Source organism: Falco cherrug, chromosome 1 (genome assembly GCF_023634085.1).
Source record: "Falco cherrug isolate bFalChe1 chromosome 1, bFalChe1.pri, whole genome shotgun sequence".
NCBI classification, from domain to species: domain Eukaryota; kingdom Metazoa; phylum Chordata; class Aves; order Falconiformes; family Falconidae; genus Falco; species Falco cherrug.
Genome location: NC_073697.1, coordinates 58,202,120 through 58,213,804, shown reverse-complemented (window position 1 = coordinate 58,213,804; position 11,685 = coordinate 58,202,120). Strand labels below are relative to the sequence as shown.

General features: G+C 39.8%; 1 protein-coding gene across 2 annotated transcripts; it reads left to right on the top strand.

Moving 5' to 3' along the window:
• Positions 1-727: 727 nt before the first annotated feature.
• Positions 728-11,685, top strand: OCIAD2 (OCIA domain containing 2). 2 transcript variants are annotated; one of them, XM_027797302.2, is made up of 7 exons: positions 728-916; positions 3,341-3,434; positions 4,264-4,317; positions 6,549-6,596; positions 7,613-7,718; positions 8,956-9,043; positions 11,521-11,685. In XM_027797302.2, the coding sequence occupies exons 1-6, from the start codon at positions 857-859 to the stop codon at positions 9,035-9,037; spliced, it is 444 nt and encodes a 147-aa protein (XP_027653103.2). In that variant the 5' UTR covers positions 728-856; the 3' UTR covers positions 9,038-9,043; positions 11,521-11,685. The 2 variants fall into 2 exon arrangements, with proteins under 2 accessions (XP_027653103.2, XP_027653104.2); XM_027797303.2 differs by lacking the exon at positions 728-916 and adding an exon at positions 3,120-3,219.

Genomic DNA, 11,685 nt, shown 5'->3' with positions numbered 1-11,685 from the left:
AAAGCATTCGGGTTATTATTGTTGCATATGTTTCCTGTTTAACTCTGTCCTTCATGGTCACTTCAGCCGTACTCAGTGCCACCCTCCTCAGAAGGTACTTTTTGAAAAGCAGCAGTGCCCTGTATATTAATAAAGTGCCAGACCGTGTAGCAAAGTACTAGGTAAAAATCACAGTTTAGACGTTTGAATTACTCCAGAAGTAAATAGGATTTCTTCTTGGTTTTCCCTAGCAGCAGAATTCTCAGGCATGGAAGACTGCAAGTCTAAGGTCTTTGGAGTCTATTATAGATTTCTTTTTTTAAAAGCATGTTTGTGACTGGATTGTGTTTATTGGAAACACAGATGTGGTTTGCGATAGGCTTGCATTGTGGGTCCTGTGGAATGAAAACTTCAGATGACAGTAATGAGGACAGAAGCAGTACAGTGATTCTGGACAGCATGCTGAAGAAGCTAAATTTTTCACCTGCAATACAATAAAAATTAGACAGGTTTTGGATTACTTGCTCATATTTGTTCCCATTTTTTTATGATTGAGAGCTCTGTGCTATATTATGATCCAGCATCTAATTGTATTTACCAACTTCCCTGTTTGAATTAGGCTACACACAACTCTGTATTGCTACTAAGTGGTAACACTGTGCTTTAAACTGTATATAATCAAGTGACTGAATGCTCTCGTCTGAAAAAAATACTCATCTCAACTTGGTCATTATTATTTCTAGGTGAACACTGAACTTACAGTATCAGTATGGTACTTTGGCTTTTTACCTTTGTATCTAGCAGAAAGAGGTAGCCAAGCATAAAACACATCATTTCTGCTGACCAAGATCGGCAGCAGGATACAAGGAAAGAGGCAATGTCTTCCGAAACAACCCAACAGGAAAGTCAGACATCTCCACTGGAGCAAACTGGATGGGTAAGTTGGGTTTCCTCCCTTTTATTTTGATGCTATTGCTAGTGAATAACTGAGGTTTTGCATTGGTGGCTCTTACTGAAGAGAGAAACAGATGTCTGTTAGCTTAATAAGCATATAAATGGAGAGAAGAAAAGGCTATGTGTTATTCTTCCTGGTTCACTACACTCAGGCGGCTAGGAGCTTTTGAGTCTTAAGATAGTGGGCCCTGATTTACGCTATGCTAGTTAAACTAGTTATGAGCTGGCAGAGCCCTAGTGTCTGAGTACTAGTCCAGTGTAACTGGATAATAAATGTCCCCATTGAGCTGTGCATGCACATGGATATGTATTCAGAATGGGAGAAGGGAAGAGTATTGCACAAGAACCTGCCCTCCAGCTGTGCAGGAGAAAGGCATTCCCCTCTGGTGGAGAAATTAAGGAATTTAAATGTGGTATGACCTTGGTGCTAACCAGGCACTGCCAGAGAGCTGCAAAAGTGGACTGATCCGCAAGGAAAGGTGACCTGGGAGCCACCAGTGGCAGCAAAGTGGGCAGGGGTTGTAACTTCACTCCAGGACAAAGAACATAGTTCCACAGTACCCCAAAAAGAGGAGCAGAGCAGATCCGGTGATGTTAACCAACGGAGTCAGCCAACCATCAGTCAGTCCAGTGACTGCCCTGCAAGGCCGTGGGAATAAGGCACATCTGATACCAAGGCAGGAGGTCAAGTTAGCAAAGCAAGGTAGGGATCATCGTGGCAAAAAGCCGGGTGCAGGCATACCTACAACACAGTTAGGGTGAGGGCCTGAGCTTAAATGCAGGTCCTGAGCCAAGGGGCAGAGGCCCTGGGCAAAAGCTTCTTGCAGATCTTTCCCCCAGCTTTGCTGTTTTTGCAGCAATCTCATTTAGTGTTACACAACTGTGCCATATTAGAGCTGACTTTGAGCCCAAGCAACTAAACCCCTGGCAGGGCGTGTATGGGGGCAGAAAGGCTGCAAAGCCTGCTGGTCCACTTAGGGCTCTGACACTAATTTCCTTATCTTTCACTCAGCTTGTTTGGATTTTATTGTATTTGCTGTGACCTTGCTGTGAAACCAGTTTGGAGTGGTTCTCTACGGTCTGGAGTGGAGTCAGTTCTGTACTGTTTACCCAAGCAGCACCACCATTAACTTTAGTGGGAGCAGTGCTTGAAGAAGGACTGAGATATTAATTAGCTAAAATGTGAAATGTGTGGCTGCAGCCAGTAAATGCATTTTATTATTATGGTTACAAAATCATGGATCAGTCAGCCATAAAATGAGGTAGAATCCTGTAATAGACTAGTGTGCTCTTTTTCACAAGGCACTGCTTGTTCTATGAAGTCTGGTTTTGCTTTCAAGAATAAGTATGTTTGTGGATGTGATGTTTTTGCAGAAAAACATTAAAATTTCCATTAATTTTAACTTAATGATGACTCCTTCTTTCCCCCAGCTTTTATTGCTGAACGCAATGTCATACGGTATGGGGTATCCCTTGGGTCAGTTGGGGTCAGCTGCTCCAGAAACAGAAAAGGCTGACGCTGTGTAAGCACGGCTCAGCAATAACTGAAACATTCCAGTCAACACTGGTTTGGTCACAAACCTGAAATGCGGCACCATACCAGCTACTATGGAGAGTAACTCTTTCCCAGCCAAAATCAGTACACCCGTATATTTCAGATGTCCAATAATGGTACTACAAGTGCTAACACTGATAACCAAGTCATCTCATAAAGAAAAATAATCTACTTACATCCTCATGGCGATGCCCTGGACAGTAGAATGCAAGAGAGAATACTGTCTTTTTTTTCACAATCAAAATGGGAAAATAAAGAGTTACCATTAGCTTAAAAGACGCCTGTTGGCAAACTAATTATTATGAAGGTGAAGCCAGTATGGTTGAGTTCAGTTAATGCCATGAATGTATTTAAACTGCTCAGAGAGAAAGTTAGGCTAGTTAGGGGAATCTGACAATTTGTGTTGACCCTTTTTCTGAATACTTGCAAAATCTGCTCTGACTGAACTTAAATTGACTTCTGTATGGGGCAGAACTTTGTTTTTAGAAACTACCACTCTGCCTTTATTTCCTGTAATTTCTTTACCAGAAGATGATGTAGCTTATGAGAATGAAATGGCTAACAGAAATAAAGCAATATACTTCTGGTGTAAGCAGCAGCTGAGCTATTTTAGGAAAGTACAAACCAACAGGATGAGTGGTTTTAACTTAAAGCCTATGTAGTTCTTTCTGTTTCTGTGTTGGGGTGTTATTTCATCACACTGCTAACAACAGAACAAGGAGTTCTGCTTAGTTGTTGGCTTTTGCATTGTATTTTATTTGTTTCTTAAATAATTTGTTGTCTTTAATGGATTTTTTTTTTTTCTTCCTGTGAGATGAAATTCAATAAGCTAACCCAGGTTTATCCTTTCAGCCAATGTTCTATTGTCCCATCTCAAAAATTCACAACTCTGAAGAAATTGTAAGGATCCGTGAAGAATGCAAAAAGGAAAGTTTCTGGTACAGAGGTGAGTGATCCAAATGTGTTCTTATCACACTGAGAATGACTTCTTTATATATTTATGTAAAACTGGCTGGAAAATGCCGTGCCATTTATTGTAATACATTGGGGTTTGTTGGAATATTATTGTGAGTTAACTCTGTCACTTGATTTTAAGTTGAGCAATATGTTATTACAGGGTTAACTGTATTATTTGCGTAATCATTGTAGGTAAAGGTGGTTGAATTAAGCTTTTGTTTAGTATGAATTTACTTTTACAGTCATGGAGTTGGTTCTATTCTTGTAGTCAAATAATTTTATTACATACTTATTCTTGCCTTTGAATGAAAGGCAGTCATGGCTATGTGTCTTGGATTTGTAAAATCCTTCAGGTGTTAGAACATCTGAAAAATTAGTTACTCAGTGTTTTGGTGCCTTTTAAGTCCACCATGTCAGTCTGTATCTAAATTACATGTTTTCTGAAATGAGAAGATTAAAAAGGGTTTCAGCATTTAATTGGAGCTGCTGTCATTACTAGTGTTGCAGTACTGAGAAGAGATATTCAGATTATGGAAGCTATTATTTTATAAATATATGTAATGCATTAGCTCCAGATGCTGCAGCATGCCTGATGTCTGGCACTGTGTGAAGCCGTCCTTGCCTTTGAAAATACAATAATCTGAATGAGCAGATAGAATAGGTGATTAAGACAGTATGTAAAGTTAATGTTTAGAAGATGAGTAATATATTTATTATAAACATATAAACCATTTGACATATAAAAGAGTAACGTATTTAACAAATGGATAACAAATTTTGGCTGATACTGTATATTCTCCTCCTTTTTATTTTTACAGCTCTTCCTTTGTCTCTTGGGAGCATGCTTGTCGCCCAGGGACTAGTCTCAAAAGGTAAATATAAACACACATGATGGTCCTAAGTTATTGTTGTGGCTTGAGACAGTTACGAAGTTGAGACTCTGCAATTACTACTGAAATGCAAGTTTTCCTAAAGCCTGCTGTTTTTCAAGATCAATATTCCTTTCACTCATTGCCATCATTGTTATAGTGATCTGATCATTATGTGTGCATTGCCACAGTCATTCATTTGAAAGGACATTAACTGAAAAGAAAATTCACAAATTCAAAGACTGGTGGCTAGAGTCTGTCACCACGATCACATGTATTTGTGTAGAGTCTTCACTGGGTCTGCTTGTAGGGCAGAGCATTGTACAACTTGAGCAAGGGCATCAAAATCAGGTACTCTAGTTCGAACTGTTGTTTTATTTGGAAAATGCTGGCAATGTTTTTACAGTGACCATATATCAGTATGAATACAGCTTTGGTGCAAAGGGACAAGGAATACTGCCAAAATGAGGAGACAGAGGGCTTTTTATAGAGATGGCTTGTGATCTCAGGCTAACACAAAAGAGAATTGTATTCTGTTTATGTGATGGATGAGCCTGGTTCTACACATTGTGCCTTGTGTTGCCCTTTGGGGGGGCTTGACTAATAATAAAGTTGAGGTTAGTGTTTTGGGTAAAGGGTGAAGGGCATCCACCCTGAAGACCACTAAGATGGTGTATCCCACAGGAGCAAATAAGACAGTCCTTCACCCTGCATCAGCAGTGAGTTACAGCAGGGGCAGGTAGGAGGAAAATCACAGGGCCTGAAGCAAGAAGCAGAAAAGAATCCAGGGGCTATAAGAGATGGGTGGTGGGAGACAGCAAATGGAGAAAGTGGAAATGGCTCAGCCTTTTCTCACTGTGTGTGGTTGCAAGCCCCTTGTTTTGTTTCAGGCACCGTTGCCATGTTTCCTCCTCATCGCATTCTTTTTTGTTTTTCTAAGATGATAGGGAGGACTAGAGTAGAAAACCTAAAAGCTGTGCTATACCACAAGAGGCTGATGTGGGTTCCCTATTGCATTCTTGACCTATGAGCTTGTAGGAGGACAGGGAGGGAAGGAGCAAGGGAGAGTGTGTGAAGGAAGACAAAGGATTACCCATTTGAAAAAGGGTGAGCAGTGACAGGAAGGGCACTGGGGTTGTTTCAGTTGCTAACATTGCAGCCTCTGGCACCGAGTACTCTTCTCAGTTTCTTTCCATTGTACTTGGATGTTTCTGATCAGCCGTGAAATAACAAATGCCTATATTAAATAATCATGACTGGTGTCAACAACTGGGCGGGAAGGTGGAGCTGTTTAGAAACAAACAACAATTTTGCTCCTCCCTTCTCGGAGAGACACAATTTAAAATTGCATAGATGCCAGTGGGTGAAGGCCCTTGCACTTAGTGTAGACTGAATGCTCCTCTGTCTAAACACTCCTTTCTGATGATTGCATGCAGTACGCTGCCTCTAGAAGAAGCTGGAGCTTCTGAGCCTCATTAATACTGTCTGAATGCATGTAACAGTGCAGCCAGTGTTCCCATCCCTTTGCTGTGGTAATCTTGCTGTGTGGAGCCCTCCTCCAGAGCATGGCACTCCTCTGCCAGGCACGCAGGCTCTCAGAGGCATACTGGTTTCACCTCCTGGTCTTAACTGGGGGAAGGTGGATTTTGATGGGAAAAGCTAAAGGTAATCTTTTGGTTTTCTTGTTCAGCACACTGTATTCTCCTCTTAAAGGCAAAATGTATAATCTCTCCAGAGGAGGAGGCTGGATACCAGCGGTACAGTTTAATACTAGTTTAATCCATAGCCACAGAAAACTACTGAAGAATAGTCTGGGCCTGCTTCTCACAGCACAAGGAGCTGGACCCTGAGTAAGAGATTTCAGTTTGCTGTTATATTTGCAGGGTTGGTTTGTGCTGAAACATAAGCACCATCTCCTCCTTCTGCAGTGCTGCAGGTGTCATCCCTCGCAGCCATGCTGCTTTCATGTTGATTTACACTCTGAACCCCTGCCTGAACTGAATCCAGCAAAGTCCAGATTTTTTTCCATTACTCTAGAACTGCCCTAAAACAGATGCACTAAGAACTAGCAGAATGGGAAGTGCCCTGATGTTCCTAAATCTGAGTTAGTGGACTTTTCATACAGTCTTCACCTTCAGAAATGCAAAAACTTGTAGAAAAAATACTGTCTTGGTTTTGAGTACTGGTGAGTTCCTCAAGTGAATAAGCTTTCTGACTATTTCCTTTAATCATAGGTATTTTGCCAGCAACCCCAAGATTTGGTGCATTACCTAAGATGGCGAGTAAGTTGTACTCAATTCTAAAATGAATGGAAAGGTTATTTACAGGCAGTATGCAGACCTCAGATGCATCTCTCTGAATTTCTTTTCAAACTCTTCTTTTTTTTAAATTTATGAGATATTACCACAGTGCTTTAGGAAATCAGAATTCTGCTATGTTTAAAAATAAATCTATGAAACAAGGTTCTTTTAATGTAAACATTTTCAGTAGCAGCTTATGTTTACTTAATATAGCCTCTCAAATTAGTAAAAACTCAAATCTCATCTTTGTTTTATAAATAATGTCAGCCTCATTGATCAGCCATGCTTAGCAGATCACACAATTTATGGTATCAAGGAGTCATCGTAGTATAATATATAAAATACTATGTTCCTTTTTATATGTTCATTTGATTGATTGTAACTGTCTAATTCATGATGATGAATTGATAAAGAAAACAAAGCACAGAAACTGTACAGTACAGTAAGGTGTCTCTTAAATGGCAAGAAATGAAGTTGATTCTCTCTTCAGCAGAGTTCAACAGAAAAATGGGGATATTGAAGCACTGTTTTTATTCTGACTCTGTAATGAGTGAAAGTCCCAACGCGATAGTATGGGAGGCCGATGTTCTAGCTCCTTAGAAGCCCAGAGAAGATAGTGTTAAAACTGCGATCATTAGAAATATACCATGGTGTGTACACAAGGGCAAGAGAAATCAGTGCTGATGTTGTGAATTAATTCCACTGTGAGCTATCTCTATAATCTGTTTGTCTGAATCTGAAATCTTACCATTCCAGCTGAGTATGGTATCCTTTTCCAGTATACATTGTCTTGGACCAGTTGCTATATCTTATGATAGTAGCCAGTTTTCAGTAGTTACTGAAATCATCTGTGTAATCCCTGTATAACTTCTATGTGTTTGTGACATGTTTTGAGAAGACATGCTACATACAATTTGTCATATGATTAAAATGGAGCCAATTGCAGACTCCTAATTTAAGCCCTTGTACTAACAGTGGTTTTTTATCTGTCTTTATAGTTGCTGGTGTCTTAGGTTTTGCCATTGGAAAGATGTCATACATAGGAGAATGCCAAAAAAAGTTCCAGAAAATTGGTATTGTACCATTTGGTCCACAACAAAAAAGGTTTGTGGTTATTTAAATTATTAATCCTAGAATGAAAGAGTCTAAAACATAGTAAAAATTATATGCAGCAAAACTACAAATTTAAATTCAGTGACCAGGTCATGAAGTATTACTCATATTCTTAGGCTGTATATGACAGTATTAGCAACTACTAAATATTCTTCAGAAAATGCAAATTAAACTTGGTGTAATACCTGTTGTTAGGAAATCCATTAGTTAAATTAAATTATTGTACTTCTAAGTGTAATGGGACAGCAGTTATTAGCTCTCTTTTCATCTAGTATTGTGCCTCTAGAGTGTTTAACCATCATCCATGACATCACTTTGGCCCTTTGTGTCTTTCTTTGTACCATATATCAGGCCAAATATGCTGCAGATTTTTTTTACACTATCCTCATATTTTAACAACAGTTTCAATCTCAACCCACATCCCAGCCTCCTCTGCTGTGGCTTTGCCCAACCTCATGCTCTCATGCCAAACCATGAAGAGCACAAACTGAGGGCATTTTTTCCACCTGGCAAGTCTAACCATATGATAGATCTCAGTGGTTACGTCCTGTCACCTGGCACAGCCATGTTTCAGTCATTGTTTTATGAACTTCACATAAAGCACTCCCCCCTGTCAAATCAGTCTCTCGACTTCCTTCCAAGCTCCTCCTTCAACTGCCAGTACCGCTTTTCATTCTCAATATGGCCTCTCATCTGCACCTTTCACACGCAAAATACATTTCCAAAAATCCTACCCACAAAATCATTCTCCTCTCTTTCCACATCTTTCCTCCAGACCAACGTGAGCTTCTGTGCCTACAGAAATGCTGGACTGACAATGGGAAGCTTCTTCATTGTTCACATCTCTCTTCCATTCTTCCCCCACATAACAAAGCTATTACTTTCCTCACTTGACGTTACACAAAATGGCCGTTTGTCACTCTCTTGTATTTCATACCTTGCTCGTAACTCTGTTTGCTCGTTATTGATAGGCGCGGTGGCAAGAACTCTCTTCCCGCTCAGAAAATGGCGATTGCTAGAGATGGTAGTTAATAATATTAATGAGGTTTTATTGGCTGAGACTTTTAGATGCCATTTTTTTACAGTTTGTCCTGTAAAGCAGGTATAAGAATTGGAGAATACAGGCAAGAGATTACTTGTTCAAGAACATTTGCAAGAATGCCATATGGTTGTATTAGAAGAAATCCTGTAAAATTCTTGAAAATTTTATCTGTTTTCAATATTGTAGGCATTGTCAGCATACTAGCAAAGAATATGAGGCAAAACTGCAATCGAATGAGAAAGAAGGTTCAATTCCTTCAGCATCTTAGACCCAGGTAGGCAACCTTGAAATTTAAAGTAAATTCTTATTTTATTTTCCTTGTTGGGTGGTATTCTTACCTGAAACCTTTGAACAATGTAGTGAAAACCATGGATTTTAATCATGGATTAAAACCTGAGCATTATTCAAGGAAATATTCTCTATCTGTGGTTTCTAATTAAATTTGTTTCTTCATTTTTACTTCACATAATTTTATGCTAATTTTAAACCCCCAATTTTGGAGGAATTTCTGCTTTAGCTGTAGCAAAGTATTGGTTATTCACCTAATCGGAATTAATTTGGATTGACTACTTGTACAAAAACAAATATAGCTCCTTTCAATTTCCAACTTTTTTACTAAAGAATCAAATTATTATGGATAAGTCATAGAAATATTGAGAATCTAAAAGCAGACACAGTTGGGGGGTGGGTTTTTTTATCTGGTGGGGTTATTTTTTGCATCCAGTACTATGGTTTAGCTAGAGCCTTCCTGAGGGTAATATAATAGTGGTGCTAGAGCGACTACATGGTGGGGCAGGGGAGATGGCTGATGTGATGGTTTCACCCCAGAAAGGGAAAAATTCCCTTTGTGAAAATGGAGGGTTTACAGTGTGGAAGGCAGGGGAGTGTTTAAAAGCACTTGCACTCTTTGTCTGTGGAAAACAGGCCAGCAGCTGGGCTTTTTAAAAGCATTTTCACACTTTCTGCTTGTGGTAAGCTGGCCTACATTTCTCACAGGCAGGAGAATGTGTGAAAGTGTTTGCAAGTAGCTTGGCTTTCTGCAAGAGAGGAGAGCAGAAGGCCTGTTTGAAATCCTGCCATGCGAGTTTGTTATGGCTCTAACTGTAGCTCTGAACAGAAGTGTGATGCAGAAATTGTTGGATTGAGTCTCTCTGGCATATATTATGCAGGAGTTTAGACAAGGATATTGATGATGGTCCTTTTCTTGCTGTAAAGTGCATGACTGCAGACAATCTAGAAGGAGGAGTAGCCTAGCAGAACCTCTTTACTTAGGAGAGATTTTGATCAATTTTTACTATGCAACAATATGTTATGGCAGTAAGGATTATCCTGAAAGAAGCCATTAGAATAAATTCCTGGTTTTAATCAACTTTGCCACTGCTTGAGCATTTTATATTGAGCTGCAAGTGCTCAGCCACTAGCAGAAAATGCAGTTTGGCTTAGGCTCACCTAATAAAGTTGCTGCCAAAAGGGGCAGTGCTTCTCTGTACCAGCTGCAGAGACCATGAAGCAACGTGGCCCTCCAGATCCCCCTGCTTTAGATGGGTATCAGACCGGTAAGGAGGTGGGAGGGGGGACAGGAAACCTTTCTGAGGGGTAACTTGCTAGTGCCAGCATGAAGGAGAGAGCCAGGCTTAGGTAGCTGTGAATGAATGACATCCTAAATCCTTTAGCAGCTGTAAGCTTAATTAAGCCCTTGCATGACTGTGTTGATTAAGTGCTTTTGAAGATTTTCTTTTAAATAAATGTTTGCCTATGTAGGCTAGTGTCCTCACCTATTTCAAATAAGAACCCCAAAGCATATTTAATTGAGGACCAACGCTTAGTAGCAATTACCTGTGTAGTGGAATAAAATGTTGATGGTGGGATTTACCACCACTGTCTATCAGAGCTGGAGCCTGCTGAACCTGAAATCCAAACACATGTTCTTTTTCAACTTTTTCCCTTTTTCAGCCTTCTTCTGTGAGCTGACAGTATTTTTTCTGGTGTATAAGTACCAATTAGCTTTTAAATATATTCCAAATTGTCCCAAATACAAAGGAGTCTTGCAGCTGTATGAAGGGAAAAATGCAGGATGCCAGAGGCCCTTCTGTTTTCCTCCTGCGGTGGGTCCTGGAATTTCTGCTGTGGAACCTGTTCCCTGTTCAGCTCACGTGTTCATCAAAGAACTTGATTGCTGCACTTTTTACCAGCCACTTAGGTCTTCCTGTGCCTTTTTTGAAAGGGCTAGAAAGCTTAGTCAGAAACTTAGTCTGAAAACAAACGTGAGACAAGTATTTCTTTTGAATTTTAATTGCTGGAAGGAAAAAGCCAACATGTTTGGGCCAGTGTGATCATTTTGAATTTGTCAGAAATCAGTTTTGATGGACAGGTTTCAGAAACTTAGGAAAAGAAATTACCATAAGCGTTGTGTTGTTTCCTGTATTGTTAAAAAGTGAAAATAATAAACCTCATAACCCCTTCTGTGTCTCAATAAAAAATCTGAATTTAGCATGCTATGCTCTACAAAGGTACAGAGACCCTACTGAGTACCTCTCACCACTATCCATGCTAAGCATAAAGCGTGAGCTTTGGCACTGCCTAGGCAGACCACCCACATAAAATTATCTCCTGTTGATGAGTCCAAGAGTAATGTCTTTTATCCTCAGGGACTTTGCAGAGTTCTCACAGAAATCACCAAGAAGCTGCGCATTTCATGTCAAAAGCAAGGTACCACTCAGCTAAATAATGGGTCGTTTCATTCCATTACAGATGTAGTGAAGATGATAAAGATCTTACGGATCAGCATCTTCTTTCACGACTTTATTCTGTAGAGAAGAATCAATGTCTTCGGTGTGGTGTAAATTGCCTTATTTGAAGCAGTTGCATAATGTTATGTAGTTCTGTTCATAATAAATGCCAGTTTCTTGTTATGCA